We start from the raw sequence: 23634 nt of genomic DNA on the forward strand, positions 1-23634 counted from the left end.
ATGGACTCAGGGACCAAGGGCCATAAAGGAGATGTGTGTGTGCTGGCTACAAGCTGCTGTGTCGCACTGATTGGGTGCGACAGGCCATGTGTTGGTCTCTGCCAATAAGATGACCTCTGGGGGAAAGCACGTACACCTCCTCCTGTGTTTTAGTATGAAAGACTGTGTTTTCCTTTGGTTCGCGCTCTTGTTTTTCACCGGCCGTTCCTGAGACCTGTCTCACACCGGGTAGAACCTGAGCCCGGAGTACTCTGCAGAGTGCTTCGTGATTTCTTTGTATTTGTATTTTGTATCGTTACTGTATATCATTAAAGCAGGATTATTGTTTCACTTGCATTCTGGTGTTTCTTAATCCCTTTATTTTCCCGAACTCACCCAGCTTATCAAACGACACGCGGAGACGAGGTTGGTTTTCAACATCTTCCAAATCTCCAACAAGTGGTGACCCGACGTGTCTGAGTGGGGTGTTTTCGGGGAAGAGACCACCAGCGGCAAGCGGACGAATGGTCCGGAGAAGAGGCCTAGAATAATCTCTGACAACTAAAACGAGGATCCTTCAATTGAAAGGTGAGCAGACAAGCCTGTTTCTATCGAAGGTCTGTAATTGGCTAAACTAAATTTTAGAGTTGTCAGAGACATATTCCGGTGTCATAGTTGTTGCGGTGGAATATACAAATACATATTTTAGATAGGTAGGAAAGTTATATAACATAAAAGTGAATCAACGAGGTATGTAAGACGAAGGTGAAAGGCCCCGTACTTTTTTAAGAAAGGAGACGGCTGAAGACTCGTTGGGGGACGTCCAGTGACCGTTTTCAGACGGCATCCAGGAGACGAATCTGAATAACAATTCTTAGGTTCATAGGAATCGAAGTTGAGTTATAAGTAAAATCCAAAGGAGAGTAACGCAACCTTCAAAAAGCAATTTTGAAGTGACCGGACCTCATTAATCCTTTGTTCTGTGGGGGTTGAATCTGTGAATATTTACTGGTAACAAGGACAGTAAGTCAGATCAATATATATGAAGTCTGTGAATATTGACTGGTAACAGAAACAGCCTAAGTCAGATGAATAGATACGAAGTCATAATGAAGGGAACATTTTAACGAGAGGAGCGTGAGTTGAGAGCTTACGAGGACAGTGGGTTCAAGCAAAAAAATTGAATAAAAGGATAGCAGAAGTGTTAATTGTTGAAAGAAGCCCCCCTTTTCCAAAGGAGAGGCTGAGAGCTACAGCGGGGGAGAGAGAAGGGGGTGTCAGTATTTGTCTGTGAGAGTTCCCCCCACCCTTTTTCCTCTCGAGAGCAGCAGCGGCCCGGAGGGTGTCTGCTTGCTTTTGTCTCTAGTGATCTGAAGTTGGACTGAAATACATAGAAAATTAACAGATCAAGGTGTGATTTGAAGTGGTAGATATATTGAAATTAATAAACAATGATTTGCTGTTATTTAAATATAGTCTTTGACAACTGATTGATACCGTTGCATTGCGTTGTGAATTTCATAGTATTTGTCATTAACTAAGGATTGTACTTAATTATACTTCAAGGAAAATTATGTTACATACAGTAACCTTAGGGGAAAGTAAAAAGAGATTTACTGAGAATATGAAGTACATTAAAGTTAAGGTTTTATTCAAATTAAATATGATAGGTGGATTTCTCCATCTAGAATACGACATGGAAAGAGGAACATTTGTTAGACATGAAATAACGAACTCATTGGAAGAAATATATATATTGAGAGGTTATATAGAGTTACTGCTATTCTGGAAAATGTCATATTGTTTTGTGAGTAACATGAAATAAGAATATATTTACTAGATATAAGAACAACAGGCTTATCTAGGTTAACAGAACATTGCTATTAACCAGTTTCAGCTGCAACTATCCTGTCTTTGTTCTAAAGAGAACGTACGTTGCATTTACAATTAATATTAAGAAATGTTCACAATTGATACCATTAAAGACCGTTTGGGATTAATAGGACGAGTTTGTCATAAACATTCGTGCTTAGATGGAATAAAAGTGTTGAGAGATGTTCTCAAAAAATGGGAGTTTTCACAATGCTTTTAGTTTTTATTGAAACAATTAAGTAATAAGGACAGAAAAATGTTCCGTGATGATTTATTTAGGTTTCAGCTTTAGTAATAATGAAGATTACATTTTGTAATAATTCCTTTAAGTGTTCCAAAATATATTCATGAACTGTAGTCAGATTACTTGTTTTAAATATATAGCGCTGGATACAGTTAGTTTTGTATTCTGTTACAAATCTAACCATGCTTGTAACACACAACTTAGATAAACAATTTGAAAAGAATAGAATAAGCAAGAAGATTAAAGATGAATCTATAGTGGTTAAGAAAAGTTTTTGTTTTGCCTATTAACTTAGAACTGAAGTAATGAAGAATAGGAAGACTGTTACCATTAATGGGTTTCACATTCACAAGTTTCAGCATTCCTGACCATATAGACACTCAGCTGTTTTATTTTGTCACCCGCTGGGGGAGAGATTTACATTGAGTTTTTCTCAGTAGCTGATTTGCTGTGATTACAGCAGCATTGGATAGTTGTGCGCCACCTTTGGGTTGTACTCTGAATCAGGGTGTTGGTGAAAAGTTGCTCATTGCAAACAGAAGAACTGTGCAAAGAACACATCTCAGAGGAGGGTTTCACAGTTTGCTTGTGCCTCGTTGTCAAGGCAACAGTGGTGTGAAGAGGTACTGCAGTTTTGGGGGATTTCTGCGGCACAGAGGACAACGTGTGTCTGCTGATTGTATCACATTGATCCAGAGGTCCCTTCCCCCTCAGGACATCCCAATGCCAGAGAGAGTTTCCTTGGAGCCCACTGACCAGGGCCGGTTCTAGCTTTTTGGGGGCCCTGCCACTGACTACAGCTGAAGAGGACCATGAATCATTGACTGTTCTCAATATGACAAGATCTTGAGACAGGCTGGTCTCAGTCTGTTCAGACTCTGAAGAAATCATGCAATGATTTTACAGCATAACTGTGCAAGAGTTTATCAGAAGGTGGTGTAGAACGATATGCTTAGTGTTTAGGAAGGGAGGCTGATTGTTTAATGATGGTCTGGAATGCTGAAAGGGTTAAGGTTTAATATCCTTGTTTGGCAAACAAGACATCTGATTATTAAGTCACACATGATAATCTTGATATAGTGACTAGCTATGGGTAAACGTGTGGACGTTATACCATTATTATCATGAACTAAAAATAAATAGGGAAATAGTATCTGGTTAAAGATGAATGGATTTCATATCCTAGAGAGGATTAGTTATATTGTGAATACTTCACAAGGTATTTACTAATGTATTTTGAAGAACACACAAGAACACAGGTCCAGTTTTGTTTTTTTCTAGATTACATTTTCCATTACCAAAACTGTTCAGCTTAGGTCTAGCTTTAGACTTTGATAGTAAAAGAGTATTTAGGCTTATTTTTGTATATCTGACATTTTTAAAATATGTTGGCTATTCACTAGATAGAAAGATGGCATTACTCTCTATTTGTTAAGAACATTTCTGAAGATTAAATATTTGTTTCATTCCTAATATTCCTATTTAGGATGTAATTTGAGAGTAACAAGGCTGATGCTGAAATTGGGAAATATGTTAGTGGTTTACATGATGTAAACAAAAAAAAGGTTTTGTGTGTTCAACCTCCAGTTAGATCTGAAACAGTAATAATGATTGATTTGGCCAAAGCTTAGTTTAACATCCTGATGTAACATTATGAGGTATGTTCACTTCTAAGGGTAAACAAATTGATAAAATGGATTATTATTATTATTGATTAATTTGGAATATTAATTCAAAAGGCCGTTTTCTGCAGGTTCACTTAAGAATGCCTTGCATGAACATTTGTCAGAACATTTGGTATTGTGTTTCCTAGGGGCGGTATATTAATAAAGTGTATTGATCATTTGTTTGTTAAACATCTGAAGAAAATGGTGCTGCGAACACGAGAAAAACTTTGTTGCATTGGTTGACATCAACACAATGATGTCACTAGTACAACTCCAGCTAGTAGAATATCAAAGTCTCTGCAGAGCACGACACATGGCCAATGAAACTGAGACCAAATGACCTTTGACCCTGACTGACAGTGTGACTTGAGAAAAGCACTATCAATGACTGACTCTGGGGCTGACCAAACTTGACTTTACAACCTGACAGTGTGGGTGTGAATGAATTTCTGCATGTGATCAGTGTAACTGCATGATTCTAAAACAATAACTAACCGAGCATGTCTTTGGACTAATACATTATTTTGGAGCTCCATGGGAAACACAGGTTTCCTACAATTCCACGCATTTGGAAAAATGCACATGTGACCCGTTTCTAATTCCCACAGGAGTTGGCGGTTTGCAAATGTAAAACTCAAACTAAAATCTAAAGATTCTGTTTCTTTTAGGACTGCCAGCTGGAAATGAACACTTATTTTCCCTGGAGTGTTTACTGTGAAAGATGATGGATATACTTTTGTGAATGATGTTTGGTATTTTCTTATAACCACTGGTTACCTGAAGGTTTTCTTCCCATACAGGATTTTATTACACATGTTTACATGTGTAAAAAGGGGGAGTGTGGGATATTTTCATTTAGGGACTGGAAGAAACCTGCCGCCCCAACTCAGATGTTCAATCTGACCATTGATTGACAGTTTTAGATTTAACCTGCTCCATATCTGGGGATAAGATAATGTTTGATTAATGTTGACATGTTTCTAATATTGATTGAGTTATAACAGGTAACACAGATGCAGAATCAGTGGCCAAGGGGCTACTGAGAGAGGTAATTCCAGGATGAGAATGAGAAGGTGAACTGTGATAATGAAAACAGTTTGGTAATATTTCAACAGGTATTAAAGTAACTGAGGTTTGAAATGTAGAAAGAACATATTACAGCTAAGTTAAAACATAGTAATGTAATGAGATAGAATTTAATTTAGACAACATCTTGTAACTAGCCTGGTAAAGAAGTAAAAGCCATAGACTGTTTAGATCATTATGGGGATGTACATTTAATTTAAAGTCATAATAGAAAGACATTTGATGACAGTATGTTGAATTTCTGTATTCATTTTTCAGCTTGATAATATCCAAGCAGTGACAGGTAGAAGCAGTCTCGCCTGGAAATTATTCACTTTGTCAGTATCATGATTTTAGTTGTTTTTAATCCATAACATTAGTGTGTTTCTTTACCAGAGACGTTAGCAGTTCATATTATATTTAGATTTTAAATGGGATCTCAAGGATTTCATTTATAATAACACAGATGCTTGTCAGGAATTCAGAGCTATTGAGATATGTTATTTAGTTCACCTGAAGATGTTGGGGTTTAGTTTGTTGACACAGGCCAAGTATTAGAATTCTGAAGCGGCCTACCAGTGGTGGGTCAAACACCTGAGGGCCCAGAAGCACTGAGCGTAGACTTGAGGGGTGGGTATCAGATTTCTCCACACAGGTTGCTGACGCCAAAAGGGGGACCCGAGGAGCAGGAGGCCGACACAGCGGAGTTCGTCTGGCTGAAGGTCGTCAGGCCTACGTGACTCAACCCCAGGTTCTCCGGCCTCTACAGAGTGACCCAGAGGACATCTCATGCCGTCCGCCGAGGAGCAAAGGGGGACATCTGGTACTACTGGAGCCAGTGTGCGGCGAGGAACACTCCGGCTAGGACCTTGGAGGACATCAGGATGGACCTGGCTATCGTCAACGCGGACATCCCTACAGCAGACGACTTGGAAGCAGGCATCAGCGGACTGGAGGAGAAGGACCTCGCGGACATCCCGACAGCAGACGACTTGGAAGGAGGCGTCAGCGGGCTGGGGGACTTCTCGAGGCAGCAGAGGAGTCTACTTCTCTCTGATCAGATTCATCAGTTCCACCTTTGAAGGAAAGGCCGCATCTCCCCCTCCCTATCAGCTGCCCTTGTTGGCGTATTCCGCTGAGGGGGGGGGCCCTGATGATTCAACAACACGCAAGGATGCTGCCGTCTGGCACTCAGGCTCTCACTCTGATAGTTTCTTCACTGTCATTGGAGGTTGTTTTCTGTTCTCAAAGGTTTAATGAAGGGGGACAGACACAGTATCAAAGAATGACAGTAGTTTGTTTCAAATGTCTTATGTGTGTTGGTCTCGTTAATGCGAGACCAAAAGGGGGAATTGAAGGATTATTTGAATTATTTGAAGTATTAAAGTAACGGGGTATGACAGGAAAGTAAAATCTGGTATATTCATTTTGGTGTCACCTTATATATGTTCATGTGTGTTAAATTTGAAGGGACAAAGTATCTTTTCCCTCCCCCAATATATTGAGGTGAAGTCCTTGTGTATGGAGAGAGAGGTGAGAAGGGGACACCATATTTGGGAATAGTGCCAGACGCTGGAATGTTTCCCTCGTAAAAGAAGGGTGTGTTTACACAGGCTTGAAGCAGATGTGTGTGTGTGTTTTCATTGCAGTAAATAGATCTGCTACATGATTACTGGTCAACTATACCTCTGTTCTTATTCTTTCATGTGTGGGTACTAAATGGCTACAAACATTGTGGAGAAATTAGCTTAAACATCTTTTATTACTCTATATGAAATGGAAGCAGTTTTATGACAGGGACGAGAGAGGTGGGGGAGGGGACACATTCCGAGGAGTTTCAGCATGTCAATTGTCAGGGGAATCGACTTGTTTTCAATAGAGGTGTGTGGTTGGTTACTTTGTGTTAATAATAGCAGTATGTGTAAAGGAAGCTGGAAATATACAATGTGAAACCTTTTATTTGAAGTAAAGATGTGAACAATAGCTCAAACAAATGGAGGGGCTATAGGACTAATAAGGGTGTTCTCTGTATTAGGCCTGTGTGAAATTTGACTATTTGAAAAGCATCTCTAATACTGCTTAAGAGCATAGGTAATGTGTTCCTCGTTGTTATTGATATGAAAGTAATTAACATGTATTACGTATATTTAGCCAACTATAACAACTATATCTTAAAACATACTTTTAACTTGTGTGTGGCAGTCAGGAGGCGGGAAGATGGACTCAGGGACCAAGGGCCATAAAGGAGATGTGTGTGTGCTGGCTACAAGCTGCTGTGTCGCACTGATTGGGTGCGACAGGCCATGTGTTGGTCTCTGCCAATAAGATGACCTCTGGGGGAAAGCACGTACACCTCCTCCTCCTGTGTTTTAGTATGAAAGACTGTGTTTTCCTTTGGTTCGCGCTCTTGTTTTTCACCGGCCGTTCCTGAGACCTGTCTCACACGGGTGGTAGAACCTGAGCCCGGAGTACTCTGCAGAGTGCTTCGTGATTTCTTTGTATTTGTATCGTTACTGTATATCATTAAAGCAGGATTATTGTTTAACTTGTATTCTGGTGTTTCTTAATCCCTCCCTTTTCCCGAATTCACCCAGCTTAGCAAACGACACGCGGAGACGAGGTTGGTTTTAAACATCCTCCAAATCTCCAACAATACTCATACATATATTTACAGGCTGGACATAATGTAATTCACTTTCACAATCATTGTAAACATCTAGGGCCAGAACCGTCTTTAGTTCATCCTTACCGTTGTTCTGTTTATACTTATATATTTTATTCTTATATCCTTACGTGACCTGTACCTGTCCTGTGTGTTTCATTCTTATTGCTGTTGCTGCTATGACACATGAATTTCCCTACGGTGATTTAAAAAAAAAAAATCAATCTTCCAGGCAAGAGGAAACAAGGAGAGGAGCACCTCACAGTCCTGAGGGAGATGCACAGTGCAGATCTGGCCCAGCAGGAACGCTTGTATTTATGTTTATAGTTTGCTTTGTTATTTGCACTTGTTTGATGATTAAACTGTTTGTTTGTAACAAGTATTTGTATCGTGATTTCCTCTGTGTTAAAGGTGGGGTAGGTAATTTTGGAGAAACCAGCTCGAGTGCGCTAGAATTTGAAAATACACAGCCGGAACAAATCTGCCACTTCCTTACAGAGCCCCTCCTCCAACACACACGAACGCGCACATGACCAATGAGGGCACGAGGTAAGTTTGTGCACAGATGGAAGGCTGACAGGCAGGTAGGCCATCCAGTTACTTTAGCCGGGCCGGCTCAGATGATTGGTCGTGCTTGTTAGAGCACCACGGCTTCCACAGATGAAATTTTTTTAATGTATTTTTTGTCAAAGCACTTCAGATATTCATTGCTATCGGGATGTTGAGAGCATTCCATGGAATATAACAAAGTGTATCTCGAGCCGGTTTCTCAAACTTACCTACCCCACCTTTTAACAGTAGATCTAAACAAACAAAACAGACCTTAATTTATTAGAAAGATTTTCTTTTCATGATCTGTTATTTTCTCAAATGTTCTTATTATGGGGCAGTATACAGGTGCTTGAAATTCAAATATTTACGAAATAGTCAATTCTGATCATATATATTTTTTTAATTGTTTGACAAACACATGTATATACATGTTGTATGATTGCCCAAACTCTCCTGTTATTTTTCTTCTGTATTTCGTCTTGCTATACGCAGCCTTTTCCGAAACAAAGTTTGCCTCCTGTAATGTTGTGACATACTCTTTGAGTTGTCTATAATAAAGCACGATACACATACAAAAGGACAACACTATACCTCCTTGCTGTGATAAAAAGCCACATACCAAGAACCAAATAAACGATCGCCCCGCCTACACTGCGTCGTTAACTACCCCAGTTACTAACTGTAATGGAAACGCAGCTTAAAGGTCCCATGTCATGTTTTTCTGGTTATAACCCGTCTCCTTGTGTGTTATGTAGCTTTGTCTGCATGTAAACGGTCTGCAGAGTCACAAACCCTCAAAGTGCACCCTGTAGCGAGTAAAACTCTAACACTTTCTTTTTCCATTTCTTTCTTTCTGGGTACAGTGACGTCACCATATCCAAATGGAGCAATCCGTGGAGCTCCTCACACAGCAGGATCCCTTGCAACACTATCGAACGCAGTGCGGGGACCTTTAGCGTCGAGCATAAAGCTACCTGAACGTTGGTCATAGACGAGTTGGGATCGCGGAGAAACACTCACTCAGCCTTGTCTTTTCTCAGCCGCGCTACTGCGCGGAGTTTCGCCGGCACATACACTGACTGCCTTATCTTTTCTCAGGCTGTGAGTGTTTGGCGAACAGCCAGGCTGTGAGTGTGTGTGCGCTCAGGCTGAGTCTCACAGACCCCACGCAGCAACCAGGAAACGAGACCAGTAATCCAGCTCACACTGTCCGCTCCTCGAGCCTCAAAGGGCGGAGCAGCGAGCCCCGCAACGTCCCGCCAACACGGCACCCAGACCCCACGCAGCATTCTCATCTGTTTGTCATTACTGGTGTCATTTTCTGGCTGCTAACGCTATTGTAACACATAATCACTGATGTTCCGCTGTAACGGTGGTGGACTCATCAGAACAGAGTGGGCGAGCTGACCAATCAGAGCATAGTGGGCTCATAGGGAGGGAGGGGGGGCAGGAGCTCCAACAAGCCGTTTAGGACAGAGAGTGAATACACATACTATACAGAGATGCTGGATGAGAAACCAATGTGAGTTTGGAACATTGAACAATGTAAATCTGTTCTAGTAGACCTCAACAATGGAATTATGATCAGTAGAAATGGCCATGACATGGGACCTTTAAAGTGAGCATGGCCTACCAAGGCCAAACCCTGCCAAGCCGTGCTAGGTCCTGCAGTGGAAAAGCGCCATTTGAGTATTGTTTGGAGTCAGACTCACCTTCAGGGGGTGGAGGGTCCACAGGTTGAAGCAGCAGTGTTGTAGTTTCCACTTTTCTCTCCTGTAGCTGAACTCAGAGGAAGTTGTTGGTTTGGTCTGAAGGTGAATCTGATCGTCTGTTTTTCAGTCCGTCTGTCTCTCTGCAGTGAGGGAGAATAACAAACTGTTTCCTAGTTTATCTCAGGTGTGTCAGGTGAGGGAGGAGCTCTGTCACGCCTCCTCTGCTGAACGCTGTCTCCTCTCATGTAACTCAGGGAGTGTCTCAGCCTGTTTTTCAGGTTTCAGGCTCGAAAATGACATTCCCAGAACAAATGACCATATCTTCCCTTCTAAAAGGGTTAAATTAATAATCTTTTTTCTCAAAGTAATGATAAACCTGTGAGTTGGATGTAGAAAAGTCAGAATCAATATAGATGTTTTTTATTTTAAAGAAAATTCAGATTGAACACAGTAAAAAACTGTAAATTATAGTGTCCGTTCAAAACATATTTTGTACTTATAGTGAAAACCAGTGGCAAGCCGTGAGCTTTATAACTAGGCCCTCTGACCCCCACCCCTTCCCTCGAAATGAAGGGGAAAAAATAGTTATTACGTCACAGCGTATACTTCAGCGGAATATCAAAACAACGGCCTGGGGAGCAAAACGCATCAATGAAAGCGACCCTCTAACACACAAAACAACACCTGTGAACCCAATTTGTGTTTTTTGAAATTGAAAATGATGTTGCATTGTGTTTGTTACTTTCGTTGCAGTTTTATGTCTTAAGTGTAATTTTGCATGCTTTTATTTTGAAGGCGAGTTCACGCTGTTGTCAGGAAGTTGTTGTTGCTTTGGAAACAAGAAAAAAGTTTCACAGCGGGCGGAACTTGTCATAAAGTCCGCGATAATAAAACCCACCCATTTAGAGGGAAGATATGATTGGCCTGACCTTTCACAAAGCCACGCCCCCCTTGGTTACTGTTGCTAGTCCGACAAGCTGAGAGCCAGATGCGTTAAACAAAGCCATAATGGAGGGTCTCCGTAACGTCGGAGTCGCCTTAACAGACTCATTTTGGAGCAATAACGCAGCAATATCCTCCCGGTCCCGACAACAGGGGCTACAATACGCTATGGAGGGTTATATCCACAGTATAAACATTAGAAAAGAGGGAGGCACAACATCAATAGAGGCACTTGCATACAGGTCGCAGTGCAAGAGTGAAAAACCATATGAGCTGTATGTCAAATTCGACGGAATTATTATTATTATTTTGGAATAAAACAATACAATCACAAGAGGCATTAGATGTTGTAGTTTGTCTCAAGTTAACTACCGTTTCCTTGGTGGCTTTCTGCATCCACCTTGTTGTTCCTTTGTGGGGGTCGGGGTGCCCACTTGTGCAGCAGGATTAGGGAAGTCGGCAGTAGGCTTTCCATTAACAAAATGCTACAAAGATTAAAGCAAAATATAAATGAATGATTGCCTGTTGGCTTTCTTGTTTGTACTTTGACCACAGACTAATAACGGAGCTCAGCTGTTCAGACATTATTATGCATCAAGTGATATACATGGTCAAAACGGCCTATAAGCACACAGCTTACAGCTGTAGTCGTGTGACTTTAGCTAACGTTCGTTAGTGAAATTAGTTAATTAAATTAGTTAGTTAATTTGTGAATGTAATCTTTGCTAGCTAGCTAGCTACGTTAGCACGTATTTACCTTCGAGCAAACGTATTTGTGTTTGTTGATATTCGCCATATTCAGCTGGGCATGGGGCCTGCCGCATTTCTTTATCCACTGGCGGCAGGCGCGCCGGATTCATTTTAGAATTGGGGGGGCCAAAAAAAGTGCGTGTGTATGGCCCAATCCCAAACTACGCCCTAGACACTCCCCCTCCATGACGGAGTGAACTCCGTGGAGTGACACATGAGGCTCCCTCCTGTCAGATGGAGGGAGTAAATACAGCGGCAAGCTTTGGGACAAACTCCCCTCTCTCCGGCAGAAACAGGAAATGCCGTAACGGCTACAACGGTTTCAAATCAGCATCTCTTTGACAAAAAATGTAAATGAATAACTCAAATAAAACTCCAAACATCTTTAATTGTGTTACTTTTTTGTAAAGCTCTTAGTTTTAAACCTGATGTTTATAAGCTTCTTAGTGTTTGCAACAGTCTGTAAATATACACAATTTTATAATAAAATGCACACATTCACCTTTTTCTAGACTAAACACAGGTATGATCCTAAGTAAAAAAAAAATGAGGTTATCATGAGGTTGTTAACATCGCAATTTATCACTATCGTTTAGTGGTTTTGCAAAGAATTAACCACTCTCTGTTTTAGTACCATTCTGCGTTGAAGTACCTTCTCTTTGCCCAAATAATCTACTAGCGGTCTCCTTTTTTCTGATAGTTAGCTGTACAGCTTTAACCGCCTCAATGTCCCGACAGCAAACCTCCATGCAGTTGGAACCAGCCTTTTTCGGTTCAACAACGGCGGCGGTGGGGTCGGCGGCGGTTTTGACAGTTTCTGCGGCCGCAGACTAGAGCTGCTGCTTTTGGGTTCATCTGGCTTCGCTGTTTGAAGAAGGTCCAGCCTCCGGAGATGTGGTAGTCAGGGATGTGACCTTCCAGTTGTTAAATTTAAGTTTAGATTGACCGTATTTAGTTTTCTTCTGCGCTGGTTCTTCTGACATGTTTGCAAGTGTATATATTCTTTATATCTCTAGGTTAACGGCTGACACACACAGCAGAACAACGTAACAAATAAAGTAAACAACGTAACAAATAAACAAATCTAAGCTTTTTTATTGGTTGTAATTTACATGGATACATTTGAATGGTGTGACAATGTCCTATTTGATTGGGTTAAAATTTACATATTCTTCCTGTTATGTCTGCCTGCTTTATTTTACCTAATGCAAAGTGACCTGCTCCATCGAAATCGTTCGCATTGACCCGAAGACACATTTTGATTCCTAGCTTTCTAATGAGATCAGGATTGTTTTTGTACTCCAAATATTAAGCAAAATATGTCACATTATATAATGACTGTTACAGAGTCATCGTTTTGAGAAAAAGGCCTTTAAAGTGTTTCTCTTCTCTGGAATCCATCGATCTGATTGATTATTAGCGGAGCAAATGATCAAAAATACTACGGAGGGAAGATATTTTCGTTTGGATTACTGCACTCACGGGAAACACCGGCTGTTGTTATGCCTGTTGTGACGTTAAATTACTCAGTTCTCCGCTTGTAATTATGCCATTACAAACTTCAAACCTGTATTTGCATTTGCCGAAACAAGTTTAATATTCTGAAAGCCAAGACTTTGTTTATTTGAAATCAGATGAAAACGAACTGTAACGGACCCTGCCGTGTTATCTATGATTACTATGCCTTACATTCATAATTTCAGCGGGAGGGAGGGGGAGCGGCGCTGCGGAAGAGCAGAGTGGCGAGTGAGAGCTGTCATCTTCCCTTTACAAGCTTCAAACATGCCTGAAGATAGTGAGACTGAATATAACAATCAAAAATAACAAAATGTACACAGCTAGATCAGATCGCGTTTTAGATGCGACTTTAGAGTAGAGGGGAATTATTGAAACGGGATTTGTACAGTTTTCCGCGGCATCTGCTGCTGCGAAAATGTGGGGCAGGGCTGAAAAGTGGGGGGGCCAATGGCCCCCTGGCCCCCCTGCTTCCGGCGCCCTTGACTGGCGGCATCTCTCCTCTCGGGTTTTGGGTTTAGGAAACGGGTAAAAATATCACCCCCCCTCCCTCTAAGCTTATGGGATATCTGCTATCCGATTTTCAAAGACCATAAGCACAACGCTTCACCATTTTCGCAATGAATTTGAACGCTATACGTCTACACTACAGGCATCAAAAAATGCTTTCAACGCTTCGCCCATTCACTTGAATGGGGTGACGTAGAAGATTTTTAATCTTTGCCGAACTGCATTGTGGGGAGCATGGCATGGCTTTGCAAGCACACGAGCATCTATCGGCATCAAAAGTTGAACAATGTTCAACTTTTGAGGCTCGATGCTTGGCATCAGCCAATCAAATCCCGTTTATGCAAATCCCGCCAGTGCAAGCGCAGCCAATCAAACCGCGTGCAAGCTGGGAGAGCCAGACCGCAGTTCATTTCCTCATATTCCAAACGAGATATTACGGTAGCAAATCACCCGGTTCTTTACGACCGGAACTATTTACAGGGATACAAACCGGAGGAACCAGGCATGGAGGGAGGTGGCAGAGACAGTGGGTGAAACTGATAGTTTTTTCACCTGTTTGGAGAGTTTATATCCAGTTTACTTCGTTTTAACATTGCTATTGCTTTGTATGTCGGGGGCGGGAGATTCATGTGATTGGTTGCTCGCAAAAATCGCCAAGCTTCAGACACGCCCAGCTTCAAGATTTGTTCATGCCTGTAGTGTAGACGGGCCGGACTTCCACAGGGAGCCGCGCACGTGATCGAATATGATTGGACAACGGGCATTTAGGGGCGTGGCTTTGCGAAAGGTCAATCGTACTGTCATTTGACATTACTCTCTCGTTCAGTTACCGGGCCCTCTGTGAATCGCAGAGAGGGCCAGACGAGCTTCTTTCATGTAACCCTTCACATTCAAACAGAGACTGAACAGGCAGATTCGAAGGATTTATTTCTTTGGAAATTAAATTGTAAATACAATTAAATCAAGTTTTTTTCGGTAAAACTAAGGAAAAATATAACAAAAATAATATTTTAAAAATATATATTTTAAAAAAATAATATATTTTTGTAATGTTTTTAAATATTATTTTTTAGAATATCTTAGGCCCTCACAGAGGGCCTAGAGGGCGCTGACGGCTCGCCACTGGGGAAAACTAACCTTGGATGATGGGTTAGTAGACTAAAAGCTTTAGGAATCCAAAGTACAACATATAATAAGTACCCTGTATCAAGATTGATGCAAAACAAGTTATATTTGACCTTTTTAGACAGATTTAGCAAAAAAAAACTCTTCTGGGGCCATTTGGGTGGATTTTCCTTATCTCTGGCCCCCCTTGCTCGATTTTGACATGTGACATCTCTTTCTGACCGTTAGAGCCAAAAGAATCGAAGCGAAATTGTCCCGCACACAATCATGTTAAAAAAACAGATGCGTCTTCGCACATTCAATCTTCCTACAGAGCGTAGGAATGGCCTGCTCTACTCTTTGAAAACGGAATTGCAGTTTTATTGCTTATAGATTATCAGAACATTTCAAAGGGGACACAGCCACATTGGATATTAACCTATGGATTAACTACATCATCGTTGTTATCGTTTTAATGTCATTGAAGACCAGTTTTGACCAGACAAAACCAAGGTAAGCCATGTTAGCGTTGTAGGCTACCTAGCGCCACATGTTTTGATGTAAGTTTTTGTTGATAACGTCGCGAGTTTGTATCTGTCAGTGTTGAGGTGGGCACCGTTAGATTCTGTGTCTTTATGATCATAAACAATGTGTTGGATGTGCAGCTAGGATAAGTAATAAGGTAGCTAGGAGCGATTTTTGGTGCAGTAATAGGTTAGCATTTTTCGCTCGGGGCTAATTCAGAGGCTCACTGTTAGCATTGTGTGTTTTTTTTGAAAAAAAATAAATGAAAAAGATCAGTTAAATGAGTTTTTTCCCATTATATGGATATAAAATATTCATAGTTTATTAAATATTAAGGTTCCTTAGACGTTGTTTCCTGCAAATGACGCGATTTCCGCCCCGGAACCGGGTCCGTGGGGCTTAAGAGGTTATTGCTGGAATAAAGGTTATAGTGGGTGAGTGAAATTATTAACTAAGATATTGTTAAAGAGGTGAAGTAGGCTCCCATAGTGTGAAGGTTTCACAAACCAAACTCAAATATCTGTCAAGTATATGGCATCAGTTTAAAACATTGAACCCTTTTACAGTATCTTTCAGAACCTGTCACCACTCCATCAACAAATTATCCTGGACTTCATCACAATGGCAGATTTCATAATTATGTTATTCATACTAACACATAATCAGTCACGTAAAGACAACCATTCATTTAGAAAATTAGCTATCGTTATGCTATAGACATTATACATGCAACAAATTATGTTTAGTTATTAACTATTATTTACTTTAATTATTGGCAGAAATACATCCGTGCACAAACAGGACCTATACACATGCACTAATGGAGAGGTGTCAGATGGGAGTAGTTGGGTTTGGTGCATATGAGGCGAGCTGGCACCTCTCCAGCTACATTAGATTAGATCAAACTTTATTGTCATTGCACAGAGTACAACGAAATGCAGTTTGCATCCAACTAGAAAGGTCACAGTAAAGTGCATGAGGTTAAAATAAATTCACATATCAGATCAATTTTCACTCTATTTATGCTTCAAGTCGTAGCCATATACCATATACATTGGGGGACACACATCCCCCCCAATATTCAGATACGCTCAAAATGCTTTTTGGGCGGGTGTCTGGGAGGAAGTTGGGGGTCTTTGGATTTTTGATTGAGCGGCAAGCAGCTAGTGCAAGTCGTGACTGTAAAACAAAAGGGAAATAAAGTGTTCCTGTTTCTACTGAAATTGCGTGGCACAGACCTTTCTATGTATTTAAATGCTTTAATATGATTATGGTTATAGTTGTACTTTATTCATTAACAGGTTTTAAAGTATCCCATGTGTTAGTGAATTTTGTAATATGTTCCTTTAGAATGGCAGGAAATTAGTATTCAAATTTTGATTTAATTTTTGGTCACCCCCAATGTTGACTCCATGGCTACGGCCCTGCAATTTCAACCCAGTCTCACAAAAAACGTGTAATAACTACGTTGGTCCACAACGTAGGACGTAGTATTTCTACAAAAACACCTCTGAAATTGTAGGATCCCTACGTTTTTTTCCACCATTCATTCCAATGGCTGGCGTCTATGTCACGTGATCTTCAAATTTCTCCCTGCAGAAAAAAAAACATGGCCGACCTTCGTTTTATTCCCGGTGGAAAATGCCTATTTTAAGGGTTAGTTTGGCCATTAAAATGCGTTTTGATGTCATTTGATGCGAGAAATATGCGTTTTTATTTCAGATTATGTGTGCAGTAGATGTACATGATCTTTAGTTTGCTAGTTATTACGAAGATTACTTCAGGAAATTGTGTCCATTCAACGTTTTCGTTGTTACCAAGGTGGTTGCTAGGGACGCTGCTATCAATATTATTTCTGTTATGTTGTGTAACTGTTTAATGGTGTTATCTTTATTGCTACCCCCTTCCCCGTCAATTTATAGTGTTGGTCCACAGCGCAAACGTATTAGTTTAACAAAATCCGCATCTAAAATTGTGGCATAGATACGTTATTTTCCCCTGTGCAATTCTCCATTTACTCAACAACACATCATTATCCTTGTGTTTATTTATTTGTTTGATTAATAAACACAAGTTGGAGTCCGTCAGGACCGAGGGTCGAAGCAGCTCATAGTAGTTGCTTTTTAGAGAATTGTACACCCGGAAGTAAGTATTCTCTCCGCTTCGCTTGACAAACCCCGTCCTCAAGCTGTGTGATTGGATGTTTGAGTGTGCTCCGAGGGTTACACCGAGCGTCGAACAGCACTTGAAATGGGATGGAACCACGGCAGACTGTCCAAAACTGGATTTGAACGGGTCCACCCCGTCCGCCCCTCCCCCACCCCGTCCCCAGAACTACACATGCTGGCTATTGTGTTTTGCAACATGCTCTATGGCACGTCTCTACTGGGAATTGTAGTTTTAAAAGACGTTTTCGGATTTTTCCCATAAGAAGTTGCCAGTATTAAACTGTGTACATCCCTGGAGGTTTAGGGGATAGGAACACTCCAATTTAAAACATATAATTAATAAATGGGTGAAAATTGCTTGTGCCCATAATGGGCAGCATTAATATATACCCACATGCCAGCTAAGGTCAGAAGAGCTATATAGCTCCAACACTGATGTCAATGAGGAGCTCGTTCCACCATTCATGCACTGACACTTTCCCTCAGCCACGACGCAGACTCTCTGCATCACATTAATGCACACAATGTACACAATATCTGGTCTTTTATTATTACTGGACATATTTTATTCCATTCTATTTCAATGTAAATACTGTTTTTTTTACTTTACTATATTTTTGTATTTTTTTTAATGTTATTATATTTTTCATAAAATAGTTGTGTTTTTTTATTTTTGGTTTTTATGTATGCACCACGACACCAAGTCAAATTCCTCGTACGTATCAACCTACCTGGTAATAAAACTGATTCTGATTCTGATTTCGGAGCCAGGATAGTGTGTTTTTGGGGTTTACCTGGGTCACACTCACAGTGGGAGCAGCAATCTGATTGGCTGATGCACGAGCTGGACGAGCTGGAGTTTAACCAAGGCCAGCACCGGTGTCTTGAATTGGATTATTGAATTAACTGGCAGCAGAGATGGCAAAAGTAAACACATCCTTTACTCAAGCAGAAGTACAGATACTCGTGTTTAAAAATACTCTGGTAGAAGTACTGACTAAACTTCTTTACTCAAGTCAAAGTAAAGAGGCTTTGAAATGTACCTCAGTAAAAAGTACCCATAACTAGCAGCTGTTTTAAAGAGTACCTGACCTCCCTTTATATTAATAGAACAATAATGTCATTGTTAGCTAATGAATGTTTCCATGCTGAACAACGGCAACATGACAACGTTTCCATTGGTCCCTCTTCTTTAGAGAAGACCAGGAAATTATGGAAACACGGATCGTGTTCAAATCAATAGGCACGCAATGACTCTAAATAATAATGATCACGCCACCAAACACACATTCAGACTAAAGGAACCAGCCTGTTTGGAAAATGAGAGAAGTAGAAAGTACAGATATTTGTGTTCAACATGTAAGAAGTAGAAAGTACAGGTATTTGTGTTCAACATGTAAGAAGTAGAAAGTACAGGTATTTGTGTTCAACATGTAAGAAGTAGAAAGTACAGGTATTTGTGTTCAACATGTAAGAAGTAGAACGTACAGGTATTTGTGTTCAACATGTAAGAAGTAGAAAGTACAGGTATTTGTGTTCAACATGTAAGAAGTAGAAAGTACAGGTATTTGTGTTCAACATGTAAGAAGTAGAACATACAGGTATTTGAGTTCAAAATGTAAGAAGTCAAAGTAAAAAGTTGTCCGAAAAATAAGTAGTGGTGTAAAGTACTGATACCAGAAAAAATAAGTTAAGTACAGAAACAAAGTATTTGTACTCCACTACTTTCCACCTCTGGCCGTCAGCCAGTGGAGGAGAGGAGCAGAGGAGTAGTGGGAGAACAGGAGGAGGTTGAAGACCAGTCTAGCTGCAGCATTCTGAATTAGCTGAAGCATTCTGATGGTGTTTAACAACTCTCTGTATTTTAGACCAATCACGACCAAGCCAAGTTTCAACAGACTCTACTATTCCTACTTTTTATTCTGAGACGCGTCATGTCAGTGAGGAAATAAACATGAATACAATGAGGAGAAGAAGCAACTTGTTTTCAGTCTGAAGAAACCTCTGTTCTTGTGAAACTGATTTAATCAGAAATGTTAGTTTGTTTATTATTTGACAGCATTGTAACATCTGTTTGCTCTTTTCTCATTAAATGGGATTGTTGCTGCTTTAATAATCTGAGTGACATCATTATTAATATGAATGAATAACTCTATTGTAACATACATGTTTTTATATATTGAAGTAGTGCACACATTACTTTATCTTCTCCATTATATATTTTACTTTACTATATATTATTATTGTATTAAACGTCTTAGCTGAATACTCAACTCTGATTGGTCAAATTAGAAGTTTAAGAGGTTGTTAATACTCGATAACACACCGCTGCCAAGAAATCAGTATTTTAGATTGAGATTAAATCCTTTAGAGTTTATAAACGTGTGCATTTGATAATCCACGCTGAACAGCAATGGGTCGCCCTCTCTGTTTAGGTTTCTCCTGGGAAAGCTGGGTTTAACATTTACTCTGTATTTAAATACTTAGAAATCTCTTTCAAACATTTATTTTATTCCCTGACGAAGAGGTCTGTCATGCAGTTCATTTAAACCCAGTAACTCTGTATTTTTTATATGATTATACAAGTTTAAAATTGAACGTAATAAATCTAATAAAAAATGCATTTAATTTTCGATCTGATAAATGATTCGCTGCTCAAACTCGCAGTTGGATTAAACATATTATTTATTTTCCCATCATTCACAAATAACAAATTAACAATTTATAACGACATAGAATCAATAAAACAGAGAAGGTTGAACTATAACCTGACATAAAGATCTGAATCTGGGTGAGATCATTTCAAATGTAAAGAATATATATCTCTTATTTCCTCTAAAGGAAGCAGTTCAGCATATTTGATGAACTTGATGTTACTTGGATAAAAGTGTGAGCTAAATGCACGTGTTTCAATTTAATAAAGGTTGACAGTATGATCAAAAAGCAGATTATCAAACTCAATAACAACAAGAATAAAAACATGTTTAGAATAAAGAGCCAGCAGGAGGACGGGTTCAGAGGTCAGTGAACGATCCCTTTAAGAGATGTTTATCTCTACCTGCTCTGATCCACTGTCACACACACCTTCAGCGGTAATATCTTCACTTCACCCACAGTGTAAATGTATGGAAACATCTTCTCAGTGAAAGTGTGTGTGAAGGTGTGTATGTGTGTGTTAGTGTCAGGATCAGAGAACGACAACTTTCCTCTGTTCCAGTCCAGATCCACTCTGACCCTCTGGAGCTTCTTCTTCAGGCTGAGAGGAGTGGGTGGAGCTGATGGTGACTGTACTGAGTATTTACCTTCAAAGAAATCTATTCTCCAGAATCCAGACCGTATGTCTCCCTTCCTCTGGGCAGACTCTGCTGACACACCAAGTACCCAGCGTGTACAGTCTGTAACCTGGACATCCCAGCTGTGAGTCCCTGAGTTAAAGCCCTCAGAGCCCAGGACACGCCAGTATTTATCAGACCTCTCTGGATTATCAGGAAGTTCCTGTCTCCCTCCTCCTCGTCTCACACTGGTCAGATCTTCAGACAGGATGAGTTGTAGATAAGCAGTGTTTGGGTCCAGGATGACAGGAGAGTAGGACACCAGGTCCTTCATCTTGCTCCAGATGTTGAAGCTGAGGTTGCCCAGGTGTTTGGCCTGGTCTATCAGAGCTCCTGAGGGCAGCTGTGGAGCCTCCATTAGGGGGCGCTGCAGCCTCTCCACTGCAGCCTTGTAGTTGTGCAGGAAGGAGACGTCTTCAGCTCTCAGCTCCTCCTCTGTGGCTCTGACTGTGTGTGAAAGAGCTGCTATCTCTCTGCTCACAGCCTCCGTCTTCTCCTCCATCATCCTCCTCTTCTGCTCCTCTTCCTCCCTCAGTGCAGCCATCCTGGCCTCCTCTTCTTCTTCTAGAAACTGGTGAAGCTTCTTAAACTGCTCCTTAATCTGCGTCTCTGTGTGTTGAGCCTGGACCTTCATGTGTCCTGCTGTTTGATCAAACTTCTCTTTAACTTCTTCAAAGAGCTTCAGTTTCTCCTGAAAGGGCTGCAGAGATTTCTGGAGCTCCTCTTTGAGATCCTGAGCAGCTTCATCGATGGGTCTGAATCTGTGGTCGGTGTGTGCTTTTGAATCTCTGCAGATGTGACACACTGGCTGCTGATGGTCCAGACAGAAGAGTTTGAGTTTCTCAGAGTGCAGACTGCAGAGAGCCTCTGGAGATCTCTGATCTCTCTCCAGTAAGAAGGTCTCACACGTGTTCTTTAAAGCAAAGTTAATAATGTATTCATTTGAGGATTTTCCCCTACAAACTGGACACTCCTTTACTTCTTTCCCCGTCCACCAGTTCTGCAGACAGGCTTTACAGAAGCTGTGGCAGCAGGACAGGATGACAGGATCTCTAAAGACTTCCTGACAGACCGGACAGCAGAGATCTTTCTCTAACCTGGAAGCCATGTTGTCTCTGAGTGAAGCTGAAACACAGCAGACAGGAGTATACAGTCAGTCATGGCTCCCCTCCCCCTCCTCTAGTGACTTTACTGAAATTCACTTTTGGTGCTTTTCCACTGCAGGACTTAGCACGGCTTAGCACCGTTCAGTTTGGCCCATCCCACTTTTTTAAAATTTTCCACTAGGGGTAGTTCCGGCTCACGGGTACTTTTAACTTTTTTTCTGGTCCTCGGAAATCGAGGTTCCCACCGAGCCAACAACCGAGCTGAATATGTTAAACTAGTGACGTAAACACTCCCGACTGCTGATTGGTCAGAGAGAAGCTTAAGCACCATTTTTAAAACAGACAAACTACCGTTAAACAAATCCATAAAGAAATGGCAGCAACAAAAAAAACACGCCGTGGTCGTTTGACGAGGTACAGACGTTACTCCATCTCGTTGCGGATGAAAAAATGCAACGGGAGCTAGATGTCGCAACGCGAAACGACACCTGGACTCGGCAACGGCTGCAGGATGGTACGTTTTTGCTAACTCTCTGTTCTTTGCTTGAAAGCGTTGTGTCCCTATTTATTGTAAAGCTCATTTCTAACAAACATGCCTATTTTATCCGTACATTTATGTTCGACAACCCATACTCTTATGGAGCCCCGAAGAGCTACGGTTAGCACAGATAGCATTAGCAAGAGCTTTTGTTTTCTAACACCATATGTACCATTGTTTACGTCCAGTTTTCTATAGTTAAGTAAGAAATAGGCATGGCAAAACGACTGGAATTGTGACTTTTTTTCAACTTTAGATCATCGTCAGTAAGTAAAATAAGCAATACCAATGTGTGGAAATGCTCTGTTACAAGTAAAGTAATGTACCAAAAGTAAAAGTAGTAAGAATCACTATTAATGTTGCAGCTAGTAAAATTGTGTGACATCCTATATATTCTTGTATAAGTATTTTTGCACTTTAAACTGGTCTCATAATTATTCATACTTATATTCATTTGTAATTATCCATTTACTTCATGACTTTATATTTGTACATACTCATGCATATATTTACAGGCTGGACATAATGTAATTCACTTTCACAATCATTGTAAACATCTAGGGCCAGAACCGTCTTTAGTTCATCCTTACCGTTGTTCTGTTTATACTTATATATTTTATTCTTATATCCTTACGTGACCTGTACCTGTCCTGTGTGTTTCATTCTTATTGCTGTTGCTGCTATGACACCTGAATTTCCCTACGGTGATTTAAAAAAAAAAAATCAATCTTCCAGGCAAGAGGAAACAAGGAGAGGAGCACCTCACAGTCCTGAGGGAGATGCACAGTGCAGATCTGACCCAGCAGGAGCTGAACCGGGCCCAGCAGGAACGGTTGTATTTATGTTTATAGTTTGCTTTGTTATTTGCACTTGTTTGATGATTAAACTGTTTGTTTGTAACAAGTATTTTTATCGTGATTTCCTCTGTGTTAAAGGTGGGGTAGGTAATTTTGGAGAAACCAGCTCGAGTGCGCTAGAATTTGAAAATACACAGCCGGAACAAATCTGCCACTTCCTTACAGAGCCCCTCCTCCAACACACACGAACGCGCACATGACCAATGAGGGCACGAGGTAAGTTTGTGCACAGATGGAAGGCTGACAGGCAGGTAGTCCATCCAATTACTTTAGCCGTGCCGGCTCAGATGATTGGTCGTGCTTTTTAGAGCGCCACGGCTTCCACAGATGAAATTCTTTTAATGTATTTATTGTCAAAGCATTTCATATATTTATTGCTATCGGGATGTTAAGAGCATTCCATGGAATATAACAAAGTGTATCTCGAGCCGGTTTCTCAAACTTACCTACCCCACCTTTAACAGTAGATCTAAACAAACAAAACAGACCTTAATTTATTAGAAAGATTTTCTTTTCATGATCTGTTATTTTCTC

The 23634-nt window shown here is 40.7% G+C and overlaps 2 protein-coding genes across 2 annotated transcripts in view; both read right to left on the reverse strand.

Moving 5' to 3' along the window:
• Positions 1-10259, reverse strand: part of LOC307024542 (nuclear factor 7, brain-like) — a 30601-nt gene extending 20342 nt beyond the window's left edge. Inside the window, exon 1 of the mRNA XM_079658773.1 lies at positions 9754-10259. The gene's annotated coding sequence lies outside the window, so the exon portion shown is untranslated. The remainder of the gene's footprint in view (positions 1-9753) is intronic.
• Positions 10260-19536: 9277 nt separating this feature from the next.
• LOC307025340 (E3 ubiquitin-protein ligase TRIM35-like) lies at positions 19537-21707 on the reverse strand (the record flags this gene model as incomplete). The annotated part of the gene is made up of 2 exons (XM_079659975.1): positions 19537-19542; positions 20502-21707. The coding sequence occupies 2 exons, from the start codon at positions 21705-21707 to the stop codon at positions 19537-19539; spliced, it is 1212 nt and encodes a 403-aa protein (XP_079516101.1).
• Between the last annotated feature and the right edge of the window lie 1927 nt (positions 21708-23634).

The sequence above is a fragment of the Notothenia rossii genome (genome assembly GCF_949606895.1).
Source record: "Notothenia rossii genome assembly, chromosome: 11".
Lineage (NCBI taxonomy): Eukaryota > Metazoa > Chordata > Actinopteri > Perciformes > Nototheniidae > Notothenia > Notothenia rossii.